The sequence below is a fragment of the Anser anser genome (assembly GCF_964211835.1).
Source record: "Anser anser genome assembly, chromosome: 2".
Lineage (NCBI taxonomy): Eukaryota > Metazoa > Chordata > Aves > Anseriformes > Anatidae > Anser > Anser anser.
In genome coordinates, this window is record NC_139721.1 from 148,239,512 (window position 1) to 148,260,994 (window position 21,483).

General features: G+C 37.0%; 1 protein-coding gene across 12 annotated transcripts in view; it reads right to left on the bottom strand.

Moving 5' to 3' along the window:
- PARD3 (par-3 family cell polarity regulator) overlaps nucleotides 1-21,483 on the bottom strand; it is a 448,908-nt gene that overhangs the window by 190,574 nt on the left and 236,851 nt on the right. For 8 of the 12 annotated variants that reach the window (XM_083826066.1, XM_083826064.1, XM_083826063.1 and 5 more), the window contains 4 exons: nucleotides 19,883-20,265; nucleotides 8,772-8,911; nucleotides 7,056-7,184; nucleotides 3,132-3,170 (listed from right to left, as the gene is read on the bottom strand). In XM_083826066.1, the coding sequence (XP_083682192.1) occupies nucleotides 3,132-3,170; nucleotides 7,056-7,184; nucleotides 8,772-8,911; nucleotides 19,883-20,265 (691 nt within the window). The remainder of the gene's footprint in view (nucleotides 1-3,131; nucleotides 3,171-7,055; nucleotides 7,185-8,771; nucleotides 8,912-19,882; nucleotides 20,266-21,483) is intronic. The other 4 variants (XM_083826068.1, XM_083826067.1, XM_083826060.1 and 1 more) reach the window with 1 other exon arrangement.

A 21,483-nucleotide genomic window follows, 5' to 3' on the forward strand; every position in this document is an offset into this window, starting at 1 on the left:
AGAAATGTAATAATGATAAATTACTAGTTTTCATATTACGGTCAATCTCCTACATTGCAAATAATCACCATGTTCAGAAATAGGTGCATCTGTTCCATTTTGTCATTAGCTGTACAAATGGTACAAACTAGTGGCTGGGTGAAGCAATGCTTTCAAATGTGATACAGGAGATTTCCGTGCATCAGGAGTAAACTGAGTGCCTGTTCTGATCGTCAGCAAAACACAATGTAAAAACATCAGTACTGTTTTCACTAGGGCACACTTACTGGATAGAGCTGAAAATACATTAGCAATTTGCATTTCCTATGGATAACTGGAGAGCAAAGCTTAAATTCTGCAAGGTTAGCATGTTAAGAAACCCCCTTATTTATGGAAGTTCATGGATGAGAATATGAGAACGTGTATTCCATGGAGATGGTCAAAATACAAAGCCATATCCTTTATTGGATGGTCAGTTAAGGAGTAAGCCACTCTCAATGATTTCAGGCCAGAAATAAATTAAGAAACTAATTTTCAAGGTTTTCTTTTATTGTATTGTATTCTAACTGCTACATTCAAGTGCCATAATACTTGTATAAATGATTTCAAACAAACAGTTTCATGTATGTAACCCCTGAGTGTTAATGATGTACTGATAAATTAGCCTTTATATTCTTTCATCGATATCTATTCTATTCTATTCTATGATATATAAATTTTATTCAGGCTTTCCATTTTCTTTTCTTCTTTTCATTTTTAATTTCAAAGGTGCATTTTTCTTCTATTTCCCCACAAAGACATATCAAAAAAACAAAAACACTACAGCTATTTTGCCTTTAAATTAAATGCATATTTTTGTACTTTACCTCTCTCATTTCTATAGCTTCGCTGCTTTCATCAAGCTTTTCTTTTTCCTTTTTCATATTATTATTTTTTATTTTTTTGCTTCGCTTTCAACTATATCAAGTCCTTGACACTTGGAGACTAAAACCGCACAAATAACAGCACATCAGAGCAGGCACAGAAATAGAAATTGCAAGATTAGAAATCTCAAAGACGAGAAAAGTAGACAGAGGAGGAATAAACAGGGATTGAGACACAACCAAAGAGAATAAAGGAAAGGAATGAAAAATACTTTAAAAAATTAAAATTACCCAAAAAAAAGGAAAACAAGTGTGTGACTGTATTATTAATGTGCAGCTGAGAAAATTTAGCTCTGTAGAATGGTGGTATCGCACTTACCCAAAGCAAAGAAAATTGGAAGGAGGGTGGGCAAGAGCAAAAGCATTGTGCATTTTAAACACTTACTGCCACCTTCAACATTCAGCCCATTTTTTTATTCCCACCCAGGGGCAAACAAATCTAAAGACATGTACTGTTCATACTACCATTGATCACTATTGCTTTTAGCTTTTAAACTAATTAAAAAAAAAACAAACACCTCACCCCATAAAGATTGAAAAAAAAAAAAACCATGGTATGCAAAAACATTTTTGTATTGATCAGCTTTCTGTCTTCATACCCACGCTGCATGTCTCCACATGCTTCCCAGTTCACTTCCTACTTTTCAGATCTTGCTTGAGTTCTCTGGCTGATTCAAGCACAGTTTTTCAGCAATCCCTGGCTATTCATATGCTCCCTATTGCTCCTGCATAATCTCCTTGTTAAAACACAGTTTATGGCTCACATCTTCAGAGAACAAATGAGAGTGCCTTATTTTCTTTTGGACTTTTCTTAGATGAAGTAGGAAGTTGGTTCCAAAAAAAAAAATGGCAGAGAAAGGATTTCACCATGGAATTTGTTACAAAACATTAAGTTTGCAACAGATAAGCAATTGCTTTATATAAAGCACCTATAGGCAACCTGCCTAATCATAATGAGGTTTTGGGGAAGTATTTCAATATAACTCCTAAAATCAGGACACTTTTATAAGACTGCACCCACAAATTATTTTCAATTGTACTCAATTACAGGCAAAAATGCTATCTTGAGCTTTGATCTCTTCATATATCAGCAGTACATGGCAAGAAACTATGAAGATAAGAACACGCATGCACTGATGAGATGTGCTAAAAAGATACTGTAAGGCATGTCAGAAACAATGATACACCTATAGTTTTGCAAAGCCCTTAAGCAGATGAGTTTCGTACTAGAGGCTGCATAAAGAAAACAAAAGATGGAAGGATAAAAGTATTGCTGCCTTCAGTCCAAATGCCCATTTTAGCAGTTACGTTGCACTGGCCTAAAACATTAAGTGTCAACCAGTGGTGCCCCTAAACTGAGATGACTGCTGAAGCTCTTTTCCTAAACTTGATTTAATCTCAGATACTATCTTCTCCATCGCTGGCAATGCACTCCAATTTATCTAGATAGATTTTTCTGTTCTTCAGCAGCTTTTCTAACAAATTTCAAATCCCAGCATGAATCTTTTTAATTTCTCTATAACCTAATTTATTATTTAATTTTGAAATAGGTGCCTAATTGAATGAAGCTTCCTGAATTATGTTTTTAATTCTAATAGGGTATACATTTATGGTAACATATTATTGTAATATCCTCTGTTAATACTTCTTTTAGTAAACATTTTTGCATGTTAGCATAAACTGTATTAAGACTGACCTTGTCCCAGTGACTAAAATGAAGTATATAAACAATACACAGCCTCTGATACTTCACATGCAACCTGTTACAATCTTCAAAGGGTTAAACTTGATACTACTTCCCTATAGTTTCTTCAAAATAACTAACAAACACCAGTTTGCTATGAGGGTACAATTCAGACATAAACACAAACTGCTTAATTTCTCTATTTTTGCATCTCAACTTTGGTCATGTAATCATGCTTTAAACAATTAGTTCCAAAAAGGAACCCAAACTAAGAGTCTACTGTTATCATTCCAACTTTAGGCCTCTGGTTGCATATAAAAGATGTAATTTCAAATAGCACTTGAATGTAGATAATAATTGAATTGTACGTAATATTCAAACAGTATTTGAAATTACATAAAAAACGCATTCAAAATGTAAAGCTAGAGAGAGCCATCTACAGTATATAATGTGAAAGGAGGATCTGTGAAACTTTGATGGAGAAGTGCCATATCAATTTAAAAACATTTGGGAGTCTTCCAGTATGGAAAAGACAAAGCTCTTACCGTTTCCTTTGGAATTTGTGACTGGCTTTGTTCTGCATTCTAAAGGAAGTAAAAAAAATAAATAAGAACATGGCTACATACGACATAAACTATCTAATAGCAGGGGGCTAAACAAAGAGGTCTAATTCTGACATGAAGTGGTAAGGGAAAAATGAAGGGTGTCTGTCACACTCCCTGATTCAATTTTTTTCCAAATTCGCATTAAAGGAGAAGTGAACAAAAATAACCTCCACTGATCGTGGGCCAGTGCACCTGACCTTATCTGGTTACGAGGAAGGTGGCTATCTGGCTAAGGAAGGATCACAACTGCTCACCACCATTTTCTGGCTGGTGGAGTGTTCTTGTTCATGGATGCTCCCTGGCATTTCTCTTCTGCTTTGAAGGCTTCAAAGAATGACCTCAGCAGTCCAGATGAACCCTTCCAAATATTTTAAACAAGTACCTATTTTTAAAACATCCATTTTCATTTTAATAAGGGATTTCCCTTTAGAGTGCATTTGAATGATCCAGAATAACAGAACCAGGTATCCCAGGACCGGAGGGAGCTTTCAGTCCACCATTGGTGGCACGCTCCTGTACCCTGCATTCCTCATTTGTGTCTCAGGGCACAAAACGCAAGCATACATCATTGGTATACTTTCTGCATTCCCCCAGACAATTTTGGAAGCACATGTAAGGAATATTGCTCTTCCAAGCCCATGTCTACCCGTATTAAATCCCCTTTAAACACCCAGGAGCCACCTTGCTGCTGGCTAGATGATCACTTTCAGGCTAACCAGCCATACTCTATTGTGCCAAGATGAAAACCTAAGACTTATTGGACATTTTTGCTTTGGACTGTCTTGCAGGAGATTAGAATGGTTAAGCTCAAAAAATGTAGTTGTCAAGTGTTACAACAAACATCCAGTTAGTTTTACCCAACAGCCAAAAACCAGTAAGAATAAAAAATGAAGGAGTCAACTACCAGCAACATGTAAAGAGCCAATATGTAGCAATAGACATATTAGCTTGTAGGGTACAGGAGACTAACTCTACAAGTCAGTCTCCTTTTGCTGATATTGAGAATTTATCTCAAAAGCCAAATAACCCAGTGCTTCAGCGGATTCACATAGTCAGTAGCAAGCTCTACAAAAGTCCTTCACAGCAAGTTATGTTTAGTTATGTGAGGTAATGACAGTATAGTGAGTTAAACTTAATCACAGTAATCCTCACCCCTTTCATAAAGGAAGAAGAGAAGTTTTTTAAGAGAAAATCTGCTTCTCACGCTCATGTGGACAAACCCTAACATATTAACTATTTGGCATTAGGTAACACTGGAAGCAATAAAATACCTGGTATTCTGGAGAAGCATAATTGTTCTTCCAGGTCTCACTGGTAAGAGTTGACTCCTGACAAATTGATTTTATTCCCTGCTTCCACATTTTACTCACTCTTAACCACGATCTGTAGTATAGAATTTGCTACACTGAATGGTGGCTCTCCATCACACACGCAGCTCTTAACCTCACAATGCAAAGATCCCATACTAACCTCAACGGGCTCAGCTTAACATTCCCATAAGTTTTATATGCAACTATACTTTTCCTTTTTTTTTTTTTAAAGTCCCTTCCAGACAATAATGGCAACAAAATTCAAAGAAATTAAACTTCACAACTCTCCTGAAAGCTTAATATCTTCATTTTACTTATAAATAAACCCAAGGATAAATAACTTTTTGAAAGTCATTCATGTAGCCATAGCCAAAAACATAAAATCTAAACACCTCTTTTATTGGGATTACTATCAGTACAAATGTTGGCAAATATAAAATGGTTTTAATGGAGTGCTCCTCAGAAAGGAACAGCAAGTCCTGCACTTTATGAGACAGATAATATCAAATAACATGATTTTATGCGTATAGTTTCTGAGACACATCTCATTAAGATAATATTCAATGCATACAAATGTAGAAAATGTGACAGCAATAGGGGAAGGGTGGAAAGACAAATTGTTGCTAGGTGGCCAAAAAAGGTTTGTATGGGAGAAAGATGAACTGCATGATTTCAGATCATTCCCCTCCCTCCTCCAGTATTCATTTTCTTTTATTTTGTACGTAAAGCTAGTAAAAGTCAGCGAGAGGAACTGGATGAAAATACTTTTTTTTTTTCTTTTAAGATTATTTCTTACCAGAGAAGAAAGAACAGCCCTTATGATGGGTTTTAATTCAACACCTTTCCCCAGCAATTCTGCTCATGCTCTTTGACAGCTGTCAGCAGAGCACACCTAACATTTCTTCTTGTCAGACTGCAAACAAACAAATCCTTATGCAATAGAGGATCATCACACACATATACTGTCAGACCCTCACAATGCAATTTGTTCAGCTGGAGCTGTGGAAATGTACTCCAGTTCAGTTCTGACCCTCTGACTACTTAGTGAAGAGCCCACTTCCCACCTGACACAGCCAAGAGGAGACCTGGCTTGCCTGTGTTGATGTTTGCCAAACTAGCCGAGAGTATCACCTGAGCAGCAGCAGGGAGGCTACCGAGGTTAAACTCACATAAATGGGCTGATGTGCTGTTATATTTAAAACTAAACCAAGTATTACAATGGTTAAAACCCTGCTATAGTTGGAACATACCTTTGTTCACGAGACATTGAAACAAATGTTAAATTATGCATTATAACTTCCTCGCTTTAATATAGAAATAATATACACAAAATTAAGACATTTTCTTACTTCTAAGTTTATTTAGAAAACTTCAAAAGCATTTTCATTCACCTTTATGTAAGATAGCAATACTGTGAAAATTACATCAGAGGAACCTACAAACAGATTGCTTTCACAGTTCCAGCAATAATGTAGGGCATAATATGACTTCAAATAGGTCAGTTCTCCTCATTTTATGACAACTTTCACTTAACTTTATCAGTATCTTAAGTTATGTTCCAAGAATATTAAGCTAAAATTGTGGTTCTTTTGCAACCTTCCCTGTCACTTTGACTTACTAGGTTTAATTGTAGCTTTGAAAAGTTAAAGACTAATGTTAAATGTCTTGATATGGCCAAACAAAAATTCATTCTTTTTGCATTCAAAATACCACAAATCCAATAGAAAAATGAAGCAATCTATTCATCACACTAATATTTGTCTATCTTCTTATGATAAGGCAGCCAAATAATTTATTTTTAGAGCTATATATAGCTATGATAATGCAAATAATAAATAACTTCAGAAACTTAATTGAATACAGAACAAAGTAAGACTGCTACATTCACAGTCTACCTTTTCATAACAGAAATTATCTTGAGTAATTATCAGAGAAATATCTATATATGCTATGCAAGTGGAACAGGTAATATATGAAACAGTACGAAACATCATTTTATTTCCATTTCACGTAAATTCCTCAGAAACATTTTCCGAATTACCCTGCTAAATTAATAACTGCAGGGTTTCCATTCCATAGAGAGATTGCATTTATATTCAAAAAAGGCTACTATGTCTTATATATTCCACTTTTTGATAGAAAGGTATTTACATATCCTGTTTTGGCATAATATCATATGCACTGAAATATTTTAGTGAGCACGTAGTGGGATGAATGGCAAGCTTTCAAACATAGATTTGTCTATGTGAAAGATATGAAATAATCTGCTTGTCTGCATGCATCCAAATAAAGTTCATCCAGGAGCTTTTACTATAATAAACATCTTCACTCAAAAGTAAAACTCTCACTTATACATTATTAACAAATTTTTAATTCCAATACCAGATCTCAAAGAGAATAAAAAACATTAATGTAAAACGTCCTAAATAAAGCAAAATACCATTTTTTATTGCTTATGTGCAGTGCTGATCATGCATGTTTACTAGCAGGTGACAAGATCAAATCATTTGCTCATATTCATCTAAATCTCTTAGCTTCTCTCTATTTTACGCACCAGTTCCCTTGGATGGAATGTTTCTTCCTGTCGAAAAATCAGAAGGCTGACAGTCCCTCCCATCTTGGTGCTTCTCAGCAAGGACACAACTTCTTCTTGAGTTTTGCCTGTTAAATCAACTCCATTTACCTGTGACAAATGAAATATTAGAAATAGGTAAGACACCGGAATACGAAAAAATATTAGAAATTCATATAGAAAATTCAACTGATTCTCATGAAACAGTATTAAAAACTCACTGAAATAAATTGCTCATTGGCTCAGTATAGATTCCATTTAATAGAAACTGCACTAAATTACAAAACTAAATTACCTCAATAAACTCAAGCCATACTTACTTGATGTTCAGGAACAGACCACCAGTCCTTTGTCTAGAAATATTACACAAACCTAGATAATAACAGTGGCCAAAGAACTACAAAAAAAAAAAAAAAACAACTCTCCTGTGAAACAATTGTATTTAATCTGACCTCTTGCATGGTTGTTTTCTCTCTCTTTTACACAGATACGTAGTAGTTTTCTTGCTTTTGCTATTTCAATCCTCCAGTCAATAACCTGTCTTTACTCATATTTTCTTTTTCCTGTTCTCAACCCTCACTATTCTTAGTTATTACACTTTGCTTTCTTACCTTCCTTCAAGAATTAATAAGAATTTATGCTAGATATAACACTACTAATTAAGCATGCATTCTTTACATATGAATACAAATAAGAAATAAGACAGCAATGTTTCCAGCAACGTTAAGCAGCAACAGCATACTCCACAGTATACTCTAAACTAATTCCATCTATCAGTATTTCTGCATAGAAATCTTTTGACAAAAAACAATGTGTAATCCAAAGATGGTTCTGTTTCCGCATGTCTTGGTGTTATACATATCTTCCAAATACATCTTCCACAGCAAATTGTGCCAGAAGTAGAAAACATTTGTTTCTCCAAATAACTCAGGGTCAGTTGTTCTTTATTTTGCTTTTGTTCAGTGATCCGACCCCTTGGCCTCCACATGCAACTTACACAGTAAAGACAAGTATGGAACATTTACTGGAAAATTTCCCACTGTATGATTCTGTGAGCTAACTTGTTTAATGGAGAAGCCCAGGAAAGATAGGGTATTATCAGACCGAGCTGTTCAGAAACATTCTGGAAATGTAAGCCAAATCAACTAACAGTGTTAAGCAAGGGAGCTTGGTGCTTGGAAGACAGCAAACCGTCTTATTCCTTCCCCTCATAAGAGATCACAGCTCACGCAGTTGAGATGCCATAACTATCTTCTTAAGTGCTTCTCAGTCTCCTTCTACCCAAGTCATTTGGGTTACCTTGACATACTTTCAGCAATGACAGTAATTACAGAAGGCTATGTCCTCTAGCAACAATTCAAGCTGACTTTGTCAATTCTGCAGTAAAATGAAGTTAGGGCACAGAGAGGCAGTTACAAAAATCTCAGCAGTACCTCCAGTGTCATTTGGCTTAGGGACAGTAATGAAGAGCTGTGGGTGGTAACATCTTATGTCATCCCAGCTAGATCCGCAGGAAGATATCTGCTGTATGCCAATTTAAGAGAATTTTAATTCCCTTGAGAACATCCTCCCTTCAGGAAGGGAGTAGCCTTGATTCTCAGTAGTACTACCCCCCATCATAAACTATTAAGAGCTTTTGAAGTGAACTAGCCCATGGGCTCATATCAAATAACAGACAAACAACATGCAACGCTTCACCTCAATTAGTCGGTCCCCAGCTTTTAGTCTCCCATCTTGAATAGCTGCACCTCTTGGAAGGATGTTTTTCACATAAATTGGAGCTGAGCCACCAATTGGGACATCTCTTGAAGTAATGCTAAATCCCAAGCCTTCCGTACCTGCATAAAGAATGCAAAATATTACTTGTTAAAATGAAATTTTTATATTTCATATTGTGTTTTAACTTTATCCAGCAGAACAAATGCATACCTGACTGATACAATCCATGAAAATACATATGTAGGATTTAAGAATTACTGCATGGCAAAACAAAACAAACAAAACAAAAAAAGCAAAAATGCACAATATAGATGAAGTACTGACTCTTGGCACAGGTGGCTTAGCAGGCCCTCCCTGGAACTTGCTGTTCTGATTTCCAAGTCATTGCCATATTGCCATATTCCATCTTTCTATTTCAGATAAGATGAGTGACAAGGAACCAGAACAAAGCATATCTGATGTCCTATCACTGCCTTCCCCCATGTCAATCTGGGTTTTGTCAATAATCCTCTCCTTCTCTACTGTCACTCTTTCAGCAATGTCAGGTGGCTGACAGTGGACCATGGAGCTTTACCAGCTTTGTTATGGGCACTGGCAGGGGATGGGCAGAACTGGAACTCAGTGGTCTCATTCTTTCTGCTCTGAGAGACCTCAGGCTGGTCTCTGTCAGCAGAGATGCCATGTGGGGTTCCCACCCTGGCTCTTGGCAGATCCCACCACACGTGTGCCATGCAGCGATGTGCTGCTAGCAGGTGGCAGAGCCAGGCAGCAACTCCTACACTCCCTGCTGAGGTTGTGCTGTGCACCACAGTGTCTGACGACACTCAGCTAAGATGGACTGAGGCAAAACAGAGACCTTGAAGATGACCAGGAGAAATCCACAAGGGCATCCAGTTAATATGGCAAATGAGGCTTGCTCATATCTCAAAGAAATTCCCACAACCGGTCCCTGAAGCGTACCTTATGGCAGCACCCCACCAGCACTGGTATTCACAAGCAGAGAGGACAAACAGAAGGCTTTCCGACTATGTGGAAAGCTCATTTGTGATCCTCTATCTAAAACAATCCATCCAATGTTATTGACAACCTTTGAAAATCTATGCCAAAGCCCCCACAACATTACACCTAAGTCCATTCAGAACACTTAACCTAGCATAAAAACCAACCGGCCATTCAGCTGAGAGCCTCCCTGACAGAATGCCAGTATCTAAAACTCCAATTTGGAACACCTCATAGGTCATCAAGATATGTCTACAGTACAGGTTCACTAGGTGGGCACACAAATGCCCAACCTACATTTAGTCTGACTTTGGACAACCTGCAGTTAGGACTCAGCAATATCAGTTTTACCTCAGGTTCTTCAATGCATAACTATGGTCCCTTACAGCTGCATATCATAGCCCTTTGCATAAAATCACAGGGACAGACAGTCACTGATTTTAAACAACAGTCTCCAGCCTTAAGCCTCTGGGAAACTGAGTGCATCCTATGTGAAAGACACACAGAATCACTTGAAGTTAAAGCCTGAATTAATTTTGGCCTTACTTTTCCCCAAATTCATTTGCTAAGCCCACTTTTCTACTAAGCAGAGTTTATATTCACATATGTGAAAAGGAAGCAGTAGTCCAATGTAGTCAATATCAGTCTACATTAATATTTCTGAAATGTGCACAATTACATCTGACTAAAATTCAGTACAATATATTTTGTTGTCAAGATGGCAATCATGGAAACAAGTAAGTTGACACGGTTGTTGTTGACACAGTAAGTTGTGCTGGATTTTGCACCTGGGACAGGGCAACTTTGGATATACATACAGGCTGGGGACAAGAGGCTGGAGAGCAGCACAGCAGAAAGGGATCTGGGGGCTCTGGTTGATGGCAAGTTGACGATTAGTAAACAATGTGCCCTGGCAGCCAAAATGGCCAACCATATCCTGGAGCACATCAAGCACGGCACTGCTAGCTGGGCAAGGGAAGGGATTGTCCCGCTCTGCTCTGTGCTGGTGCGGCCTCATCTTGTGTACTGTGTGCACTTTTGGGCACCGTGGTATAGGAAGGCCATAAAACTATTAGAGTGTGTTCAAAGGAGGGCTAACAAGATGGTGAAGGGTCTGGAAGGAAAGACGTATGAGGAGCAGCTGAGGTCCCTGGGTTTGTTCAGCCCAGAGCAGAGCAGGCTGAGGGGAGGCCTCATGGCGGCCTGCAGCTCCCTCACGAGGGGAGCAGAGGGGCAGGCGCTGAGCTCTGCTCTCTGGGGACAGCGACAGGACCCGAGGGGATGGCATGGGGCTGGGACAGGGGAGGGTCAGGCTGGGTGTTAGGGAAAGGGTCTGCACCGAGGGGGTGGTTGGGCACTGGGACAGGCTCCCCAGGTCAGTGGTCATACCACCAAGCCGGTTGGAGCTCAAGAAGTATTTGGATAATGCTCTCAGACATACGGTTTCGTTTTTGGGTGGTCATGCATGGAAACAGAATTGGACCTGATGATCCTTGCAGGTCCCCTTCAACCCAGGATATTCTATGATTCTAGGTGACTGAGGGAACACAACCTTTTAAAGTCTTCATCTTGAAAGTAGCTAAGTCCTAATTTATCCACAGCAAGTGCATGCGACTCATATTGTTGAAGAAATTTGGATCAATTCCTCAAGGCTAACTACCATGACACAACTTTCCTTCCTTATGTCTGCAGCATTCAAGATAGATGAAAAAAAAACTGATATTTGAATCTGACAGTCTTCATTCACTTTCAGGCTGATATAAAATTTATCAGTGCTATTACACAGAGATGAAAAAATATAACATCCATATTTTACTTTGGAGACTTCACAATTTTAATGATGTTTCAAACGTTCATAGAGCTCTTTAGCTCCTTGCAATATGTGAAGATGATCTATAAAAATGAAAGTGGTTTGGTTTGTGTTTTTTTAAGTAGCAACTCAGCTTTTCATTGAACTTATCTTTTCCTTCATTTAAGGATCTGTGTAGAATACTGCTCCTTGAATACATATTTTGTGTTTTAAAATTTCTAAAGTAATATCAAAACATGACAGCATGCCCAGGACAATATTTCATTATTAATAAGCTTAATCCCCATAGCCCGATTATGGTGTCATTACAGATGTCTGGTTCACACACTCCACTTTAAATCCCCATGGAAAAAAACAGAAGTTGAAATGTTCACATTACAAATGCATACAGGATATAAGCTTGGACTGTGGCATTTTCTGCTGTCAAATCTTCAGAAAGCCTTTACCAAAGCTAGCAGAACACCGCAAATCCACCCCAACTGGGTCCAGATATTAGCAGAATAAAAATCTAATTACTTGTTTCTGTGGAAAGAAGGGGCTTGACTAGGCTTCATTTTGCTCTGCTGCTTTATGCAGCTTTGCATGAGGCTGATGAAAATGACAGCTAAAAGCTGATTTTTTCACTGCTTCATTTTACTATTCATGTACTATAGCTGCCCTTACCTGTATGATACAGCTTTGCAAACTCCCATGCTTATTGTATTAAAGTTAGAAGTTGTCAAGATTGGGAAATAAACAGATATGTTTGACTGAGGCCAAAAATACAACCTCTGTGACTGGACTGATTTTAAGCTTCTTTTTTTCCTCCCTTTTTGTACACATAACTAATTCAGTTATACCTATTCCATTCATTTCAGTAGTTCCATTAATCAAAATGCACGTAACATCTCCCTGTTGCTAAAATGCTTTTAGTTCTGATAATGTAAAATTGTAGGTTACCATAACAAGGGAATTGTGAAAACTTGCTGTAGAAGCCACTTATATCTCCAATTTATAATTTAAAAAAAGCCTTTAATATGGGAGAAACTGGACACATACAGGCAGAACCAGAACAAGAGCAGAAAAAAGGAGGAATTTCCATCTTTTTGAAAACACAGGAGTCATCCTACTCAAAGCTAGGAGTTTAAGTTTGCAAGGTATAGGTTATGTTCAACTTAATCTTTTAGAGATTTTAAAAAGAAATGCAATAGAACATCTTCCTCTCTCCATAGCTGTCATCTCTGACAACTATCAAATTACACCAAGTGATAATAACATTTAAAAATTACCCACTAATTTGTGTAATTCAAATTCTTAGTCTTCTTTTGATAAATCAGCAACTCTCTCGACAAGTTAGAGCTCCCCTTTTCTCATGAATGCTATGCTCAACACGCCTTCTAAGGTCTTGTTACCCTAGAGAGCTCAGCCAGCTCTGACCTGAAGACAAAGTAGTTTTAGATGAATAAAAAGGACAGTTACAACAGTAAAGGAACTGTTGTACAAACTGAATTGAGGCAGATTTGATGTTTCAGTTGCTGTTTTGAAAGAAATTGATTCTATTAGCAATAAGACATGTAAAAAAAAAATCCTGCACAGAATTTCATTAAATATATGTTCAAAATGAATATCATCATCTTACATGGAATCAGACTGACTGTAAACAGACAGGATGTTAAAATAATTATTAAACTTTGCTGGAGATTGCTAGATTTCCTGTTATCTCCTAGTGAAGTGTTTAATTTCTCACTAACGCTAGGGTTACCTTCTTGATTGTAGGAAGTGTGTCTGGATTCACATATCTTGCATTCTAAGCCTGTTCTGCATGAAAAATTGTGCAGTCCTCAACCAGCATCAACAGCAGGTCTGAATTCTCAGGAGCAAAATGTACTACTGAAATACTACCAGAATACAAGTCAAAAAGCAAGCATCACCTCAACATTGTTTCCAGTGCTTTCATGTCACTCTCAAAAGGACATTAGTTCAGAGACCCAACAGGGAATGTCTGAAGGACCTACACTGTCGACTTTTTACAATACTTCTCTTAGTTATCTTCCCCTTCAGGACTGCAAGCAGAGCTTGAAGTAAATCATGCTCTTCTTTCTCCTCTAATTTAAGGAAATGCAGATGTGTTGTAAGGTATTTCAGTACAGATCTCCCAAAATTAAAAACAAACAAACAAGCAAACAAACAAAAAACAACGCACAAAACCTCACCTCTAAAACAATGTAAAATGTTTGATAACCAGACAATTGGGACTGCATTTAATAGTACTTATGCAAGAGAAGCAGAGATCATTTTAGAACAACCTAAATATGGAAAATGCATGTGGGTGAAGAGTTTTCAGACAGAATAAAGGATTGTTAAGGAAAAGTGCAGATTCTTCATTACAACATGAAAGACATGAAACACAACCTCATTTAAAAAAAATAATATGGGATGTTGGTTACACATACAAACAGTTTGTGACATAAAGTAGTTTAAACAACTGAATTACAAAATAAAACATCCCCACTTAATGAAAGATTATGAAATTATCAAGCATAGGGAGGCAGATAACATTGCAACAAAACTAAGTAGAAGGGCTGAGCTTTCTGTGACAGTAATCAGAGTAGACACTTTCCTTCCAAGCATTTCAAATTCCTGCTTTTTCACAGTAGACTATTTCTTGACAACCATGTACGGATGGATGATTGCCAAAATAATTATCCTACTATTTTACCCTAGAAAGCAGTTTTTATTAAAGACTGAACCTCATGCAAGAGCAGAACAGAAAATATGCTCTCCTCATTGTTAGGGGCTTCCATAATGTAACCAAGACCATAATGTGACCATTTTAGATACTTCCTGAAAAGTTATTTTACTGCCCCTATTTTAAGCCCATATTTTCAGAATTTGTGCATGCACAGTCAGCATAATTATACGTGCAAATGACTGCTTAGAAGCCTGACTGCTCAGCTGTCTAGAAAATTTCTGCAGCCACACACATGCCATCAAGACAAATTGCATGGCCCTTTTTATGCAGTTGCATGATTTGGGACAACTTTTTTTCTCCAAGCAAAGCTCAGACTTGTCAAGAAGATCTTTGATCAGCCTAATAGAAACATTCTTCTTTTTTTGCTACAGTCTGCTAATAAATAGTGATGAGAAGTGTGAAAAAAATGGAAAGGTGAAACTTAATGCAGTTTATTTTACTTCAGTGGCAAGTAATGCCCAAAATTATTTGCTTCCCTTCTGAATCTCATTTCCCAAGGTCAGTTGGGCAATTTAGGAACCTACATATTTCATTTCAAAAGTGACAAACACTACTACTGCATCTCAAAAGAAATTCCAAAATCAGCCTGTTTCTAAGAGAACATTTCAATCATTTCAAAAGAAATTTTAAATAAAAATTTAAAATGTCAGTTCAAAGTCTGGCTCAAAAAACTGTGTGGGAAAGCAGGAGATAATGATGAAAAATGCATGTAAATCTGTACAGTTCAGATATATGATGCAGGATATCTTATTATCACAGAATTACAGAATCATCTAGGTTGGAAGAGACCTCCAAGATCACCGAGTCCAACCTCTGACCTAACACTAACAAGTCCTCCACTAAACCATATCACTAAGCTCAACATCTAAATGTCTCTTAAAAACCTCCAGGGCTGGTGACTCAACCACTTCCCTGGGCAGCCCATTCCAATGCCTAATGCCTGTTAGTCAAGTTGAAGATCCTGTCTTGGATGCTCTGCTATTTAAACCATTTAGCACAAGTAAAACAAGTAACTGCCCATACGTATGTTTTACTCCAGAGCAAATATGATGGAATTTTAGAACAGAACAACAGAATAGAACAGTTCAGTTGGAAGGGACCTACAAAGATTATCGAGTCCAACTACCTGGCCACTTCAGGGCTAACCAAAATTTAAAGCATGTTATGAAGGGCATTATCCAAATGCCTCTTGAGTATTGACAGGCATGAGGCATCAAGCACCGCACTAGGAAGTCTGTTCCACTGTTTAGCCACCCTGGTGATAAAGAAATTTTTTCTAAAATCCAGTCTGAACCTCCTTTGGTGCAGCTTTGTGCCCTTCCTACACATCCTGTCGATGGTTACCAGGAAGACGAGGTGACCACCTCACTCTCCACTTCCCCTCCTCAGAAAGTTGTAGAGAGCAACGAGGTCGCCTCTTGGCCTCCTTTTCTCCAGACTAGAAAAAACAAGTGTCCTAAGCCTCTCCTCACAGAACTTGCTTTCCTGACCTTTTACCAGCTTTGTTGTCCTCCTCTGTATGCATTCAAGTATCTTAACATCCTTATGTTTTATATATATTAATGTCACTTTAATATCTTTTTTTTTTAATATCTTAAATTAGCATGCTTAGAAACTACCCATAGCATTATATTTGTGTCTCTAATGACTTTTGCAGAAAAAAAATTGGGTGTCGCAGGGCTGAGTGTAAAGGTGCCACAACACTGAATGCCCAGTCACCTGGTAGAACTTGCAGCGTTTGGGCTCTGTATACAAGACGGTGCAATAACAACCACAGAAGGGAGAGCAAGCCAACAGGAATCCATTAGGAAACGCTGAAGAGCAAGGAGCTTTGTAATCCTGCTCACATCTACAATTTACACATTTCTTCTTTGTTGTAGTGCACTAAAGTGGCTCCTTCCTCTAAGAACTAACCATCTCCTAGAACATGGCTACTATGCCCTTTCTGAGAAGGGCCTGTCAATTCCTACAGGTTTCTTGCTATAAGGTTATCCTGTAGTTCTACCACTAACTTCTTTCCCTTGAAGCTATAATATTTTACAAGAGATAAATACTTTTTGGGCCAAGAAGGAAGAGATGAGCACGGTTCCCCTGGCTGGCAGCAGAGAGATGTGGACTGACGGCCAAATGCACTCAACATTTCAGACAAAAAATAGCAAAATATTTGGTGTAACTAGGACCAGCTTAGAAAACAGGAGCTCAATTTTGACATTTTACCTAAAGAATTATAAATTTAATTTAGCTGGACAAAAAACGCAGATATAGTTAGAAATGATCCAGCACAGTATTATCATATTTGAGGGCAATCAAATTTGAAGAAGCTAATTTAAAGATTGAGTACTTTGGACTTGTACTTAGCACAGTCAAAAATATCTGATTAATGCAATGTCCAATTAATGCAAATCTGATTAATGTAATGTCCAATTTAAAAGAAGTCTTTTGAATGCTTTAGTGAGTTATCAGGCTAAATGCTGCACGTGCTCAGAGATGGAGCATTAGAATACTTTGTCGTATCATAGGTTATTTATTACTTATAAGTGCTGGACTAAATTTCTTGCTCAATTGTATTGGCCCTTGCAGTTAAAAAAATCACTCTGGAACTGTCCTATAGTATGTGAGATAAAAATTTGTCCTAACACTCTGTGTGTGCTACATCAGTGAACTTATTTTCTCTAAATATTGGCTGTAAAAAAACTTTTTATTTATTTATTTGAAATTACTGAGTATGACCTTACACTAAAATATATATAAACATAGGGTAGCTGTCATCTCTTGTGCTGTCTTAATTTGCGTGAACTATTAAGCCAGACTGTTATACACCCTAACAGCATTCGAATATCAGTAATAACCCCTACATCTATATGCTAAAAGTTCAGGCCCTGACCTTTAAGGAAAGATAAACAGATATCCATTTTCATTTAGAAAAGCCAACAAACATTCTGCATTGACTGAAACATATGACTGACCTTCTCTTCTGACTTTATTAAACAGCTAAATCCTATGAAAGTTCAGGTTATTTTAAAATGCCAAAACAGCAATAAATATTAAGAAATCATAATTACAGAAGTACATACTGTAGGGCTATCTTACCATGTCATTTTATATAATATAGCTCATGCAATATATAGAAACGCAGCTGTAATAAAGGTCTCTCTATATTGAAAAAAGTCAATTCTCATATACTACATCATTAACCAGAATGCACAGGTTAAATCTAAAGTGAATTTCAAGATGAAGCCTTACATTCTTGTATGCCTTAATGCACATTTTTTAATTTAATGATGGTAATTGGTGAAATAACTGCTGTCTGTTAGCTACAAAGAAAGCACATTTGTTAAGTTTCCATAAAGCCTGTATTATTACAACATCCTTCATTAGAAATAATCAAAGATGATTAGCATCCCTATTGTACTCGTATTTATAACAAACAACTTAGGCATATACTTAAGTGTTTTGCTTCATTTGTTGCTCCAGCTGTATGTTCTCAGAGCGATCAAATGAAAGCCAAAATGGGATGCCTTACCTCTCCTCTCCTCACAGTGGAAATTAACAAATGAAGGACAGCAGCGATAAAGTGGTATCCTTCTTTATGCACAGATTATTTTTTTTATATCTTCACACATAAAATACAGAACACAAAACAGCTTCTGTCTGTCTCTCTATAATCTGAGCTAGGTGTCATCTCTGCGTATTATTCTCATATAAGCAATGTTAAGAGCAAATATTCCCTGTAAACTTCTGAAATATATTTTAGATAGAGATTTTAAAGCTTTTATTAGCAAAAGAGTCATTTTTCTGTTGTGAACTAGATGTTGAAGTATCTTATAGGTCACTTCAACAGGTAGCATGCATCGCCTCCTCTCCAAAACCACCTAAAGTACTGGTGCTAGTAAAGCTGAATTACATTACAGAAATGGGGAGATCATTCGTGAAATAGTATCCAGTGCAAGAGGACCAAAATGTAAACTCACGTCACAATCAAAGAATCCATAATATATCAAAATTACATTTTCTTATCATCTATGTCACACATATTTTGTGCAAAAATATTGTTTTTCCATCTTCCATCTTCATTTGTTGTTGCCTTTAAATTATATGAAATATGTATTTACACTCCCGGCTAAGACTTATTTTACATAATGCCAAATGACAGTAGACACCAAAAAATAGGTAAAAATCACTGCAGTGTCTGAGAACTTATGCGTAAGCACAGTAACTGCTTACTCAGCCAATAGCAGTAAGTTTTTCCAAGCAGGCTGATTTGAGCTGATGGCCTCAAGTATTTCTTGAAGGAGCATCAACAACAGAAGCAAACTGTCAACTCAACCTTATGTCATCTAAGTTTGTAGAGCTTAAAATTCAGCAACCAGAAAGAAGCAATCTGGTGGTTCATGTGAAGTTCATAGAAAAGAAAGCATTATGGTAATGTGACAAGTAGCCTGGCACCTGTGAAACTAAAATATCTACCATTCAATGCACTGCCTTTGGTACCTTTCTATAAAAAAATAATTAATAAGAATTATTAACACTAAGCAGATAAAATTTCCTAAGGGGAAAATATTTCAAGTTCATGGAGAATGTTGTCAAACAGGTAAATTTTTTGCTGTGTAATGTAAATAATGTTCTTGTTCCTAGATACCAAATTATATCTAACCTTAAACATGCTCATTTTAATATCATAGAGCTTACAGCATGTATAATCTTTCAAAAATCTTTTAGAAAGAGATAAGAAATATTTGTACCTAGATGCCATTTTACTATAATTTAAACAATCTTAAAAGCATCTAGATGGTAACTGTATAAAAAAATATCAGTTTTCCTCACTAAGGGCATTTAAAGTATCATAAAAATTCCATGAGTATAGATGCACCGATGCGTTTACATGTGGTAAACACATATAATACAGATGTTAAGAGAAGCAGGCAGTGCTTTCTTCTCTGCCCTTAAATAGTCTCTCACCCCTATTCGAATTACATTAGCATAAGGCCCAAGATAGGAAATATCACATTACTTCTCGACTGTTTAAACAAAGACTTTCACATCCCAGTGGATTAAAAAAACACGTTAGCTGAAAATTAGAAACTCCAGTTTACCAGCTCAATTCAACAGACTTTTAAAAACTAACAGCAAAACCAGCTACTGAGTTTGAAAGTCATGATAAAGTCATGCTTTTCTGTAAAGTACAGAAAATAGCCCACTTTAGCTTATTTACTTTTTTTAGTTAAATAGTTCTTCGCTCCCTGAGTCTTGGCCAACAGAAGTTGTAGCACTCATGGCACTTCACTTTTTTAGTTAAGAGACAGAAAGCAACATTAAAGCATTCTTTAAAATGGCCTTTTATAAATATACTGCATATGCCAAAGGCAAGGAAAGACTGCTTTAGGGGACAAAACAACCATTTGGCCTGAGAACGAATGAGTAGCACCTGTGTTTCAATAACCAATCCATCGCATCTGCAGACTGCCGTGCCTGACATAACGGCATTGGACACACGTACATACACCACACCTATACACCTCGTGATGTATGAGAAACGCACCAGTGCCTTACCTTTTCTCAGTTGTATACTGAGCCTCTTCCCTATCTTTTTGGTGTTATACCCACTGTTTGCAGTGGAGGTGAGAACTTTCTGAGGTGATGGTACCAGGCCCGATGGTGGTTTCCCTGATGAATTCACACTATGAGGTAGCTGTGAGTAGGATTCTGTCTGATCGGACTGGTTACCCGCTCTAGACATTCTTTGTAACGTGTGAAGTCCAGAATTGTGAATACTTTTGCCGTCGGTATACTGGGAATCAGGGCTGAAGCGGTTGGAGTAGTACGTGTTCTTCTCGCTCTGGGACAACTGTTCGTACTGCTCCTTACTTGCTGCAGGGACCACATGGAACCAAATGAACGGCGTACGCATGGCTTGGCGAAACATATGCTGTGCTCTAGGTTTCAAAATGAACAGAAAATTAGCAAATTAGGACTGGCATTCTACAAGACATTATAAGCATAATTACTGATGTTAATTAAGCAACATGAGCTGACAGACACATTGCGGAAACTCAAGCATAAACTGTAAAACCTGAATCTGTTCATTAGTCTACTTTGTCTGCTTTTTGCTAAGGTTTATTGCCTTAGGGTAACACAATGGTTAAATATGCTTAAAATCTAACATTCCAAATACTGTAGTCAGAAGAGCAAAAATTTTAACCACAGCCTTGAAAGGCAGACAGTTCTGTGGCAGGATTACAGTGTCCTTTTGCTTTGAACCTTGATAATTGTTTCTTTAGATACAGTAATCACAGTGACGACAGAATTATTAAAATGAAAATTACACTTTATACAAAGACTATGTATTTCCTTATTTGCTGAGAGTATATGCAGTCTTGCAAAAAAATCCAAATTACACTTCACTTTTTGTACATAAGTAGTCTTTCAGAATGCAACACTAATAGGAACAAAATGCTTAATCCTGCACAGATGGGCACTGGGCTCTAGGTCACGATGCGAAGTACACAAAGTCAAGAAGTCTCTTCAGACCTAAATTTTGATTCAGAATCTTAGAGCAAGCAGACACAAGCTGCTTTTTACCATATGGTAAAGGGTTATATCTCAATACAGGTTAAAGAAATTAAAAAAAAAAAAATCAGATACATATTAAAGTATAGGACGATCAGTCTAAATGATATTCCTCTGGCTCTCAACATACTTTTGTTTTCAGAACAATGTTATCATCTATAAAATCATATGTTTTCTGCATACATCTTTCCTGCTTTCTCTTTTAATTATCTGTGTATAAACTACAACCTGATTTCAGTGTTAAAAGTCTTTCTGATTCACCTTTTCAGGATTCTACCGATTCCAGACTTCCACTAAGCAAGTATTTATGATGTCTTGAACTTCTCTAGAAAACTTCTCCATACAGTACCTTTAGTTTTCACACATACAAAACCACAAATATTTTTTAAACATTAAAGTCTTCATGTTGTCCATGTATATTGAACATGATGCGTTACAAGCATAAAAGCAAAAATCATGTGGGAATTTCATGACAAACACTTTATGAATGAAAGAAGAAAAAGTCTGTAACATTCAAAACCACGGCAAAATGAATTGAATAAGAAGCGTATATATTCTAATGACAGCAATTATCTTGAATTTTT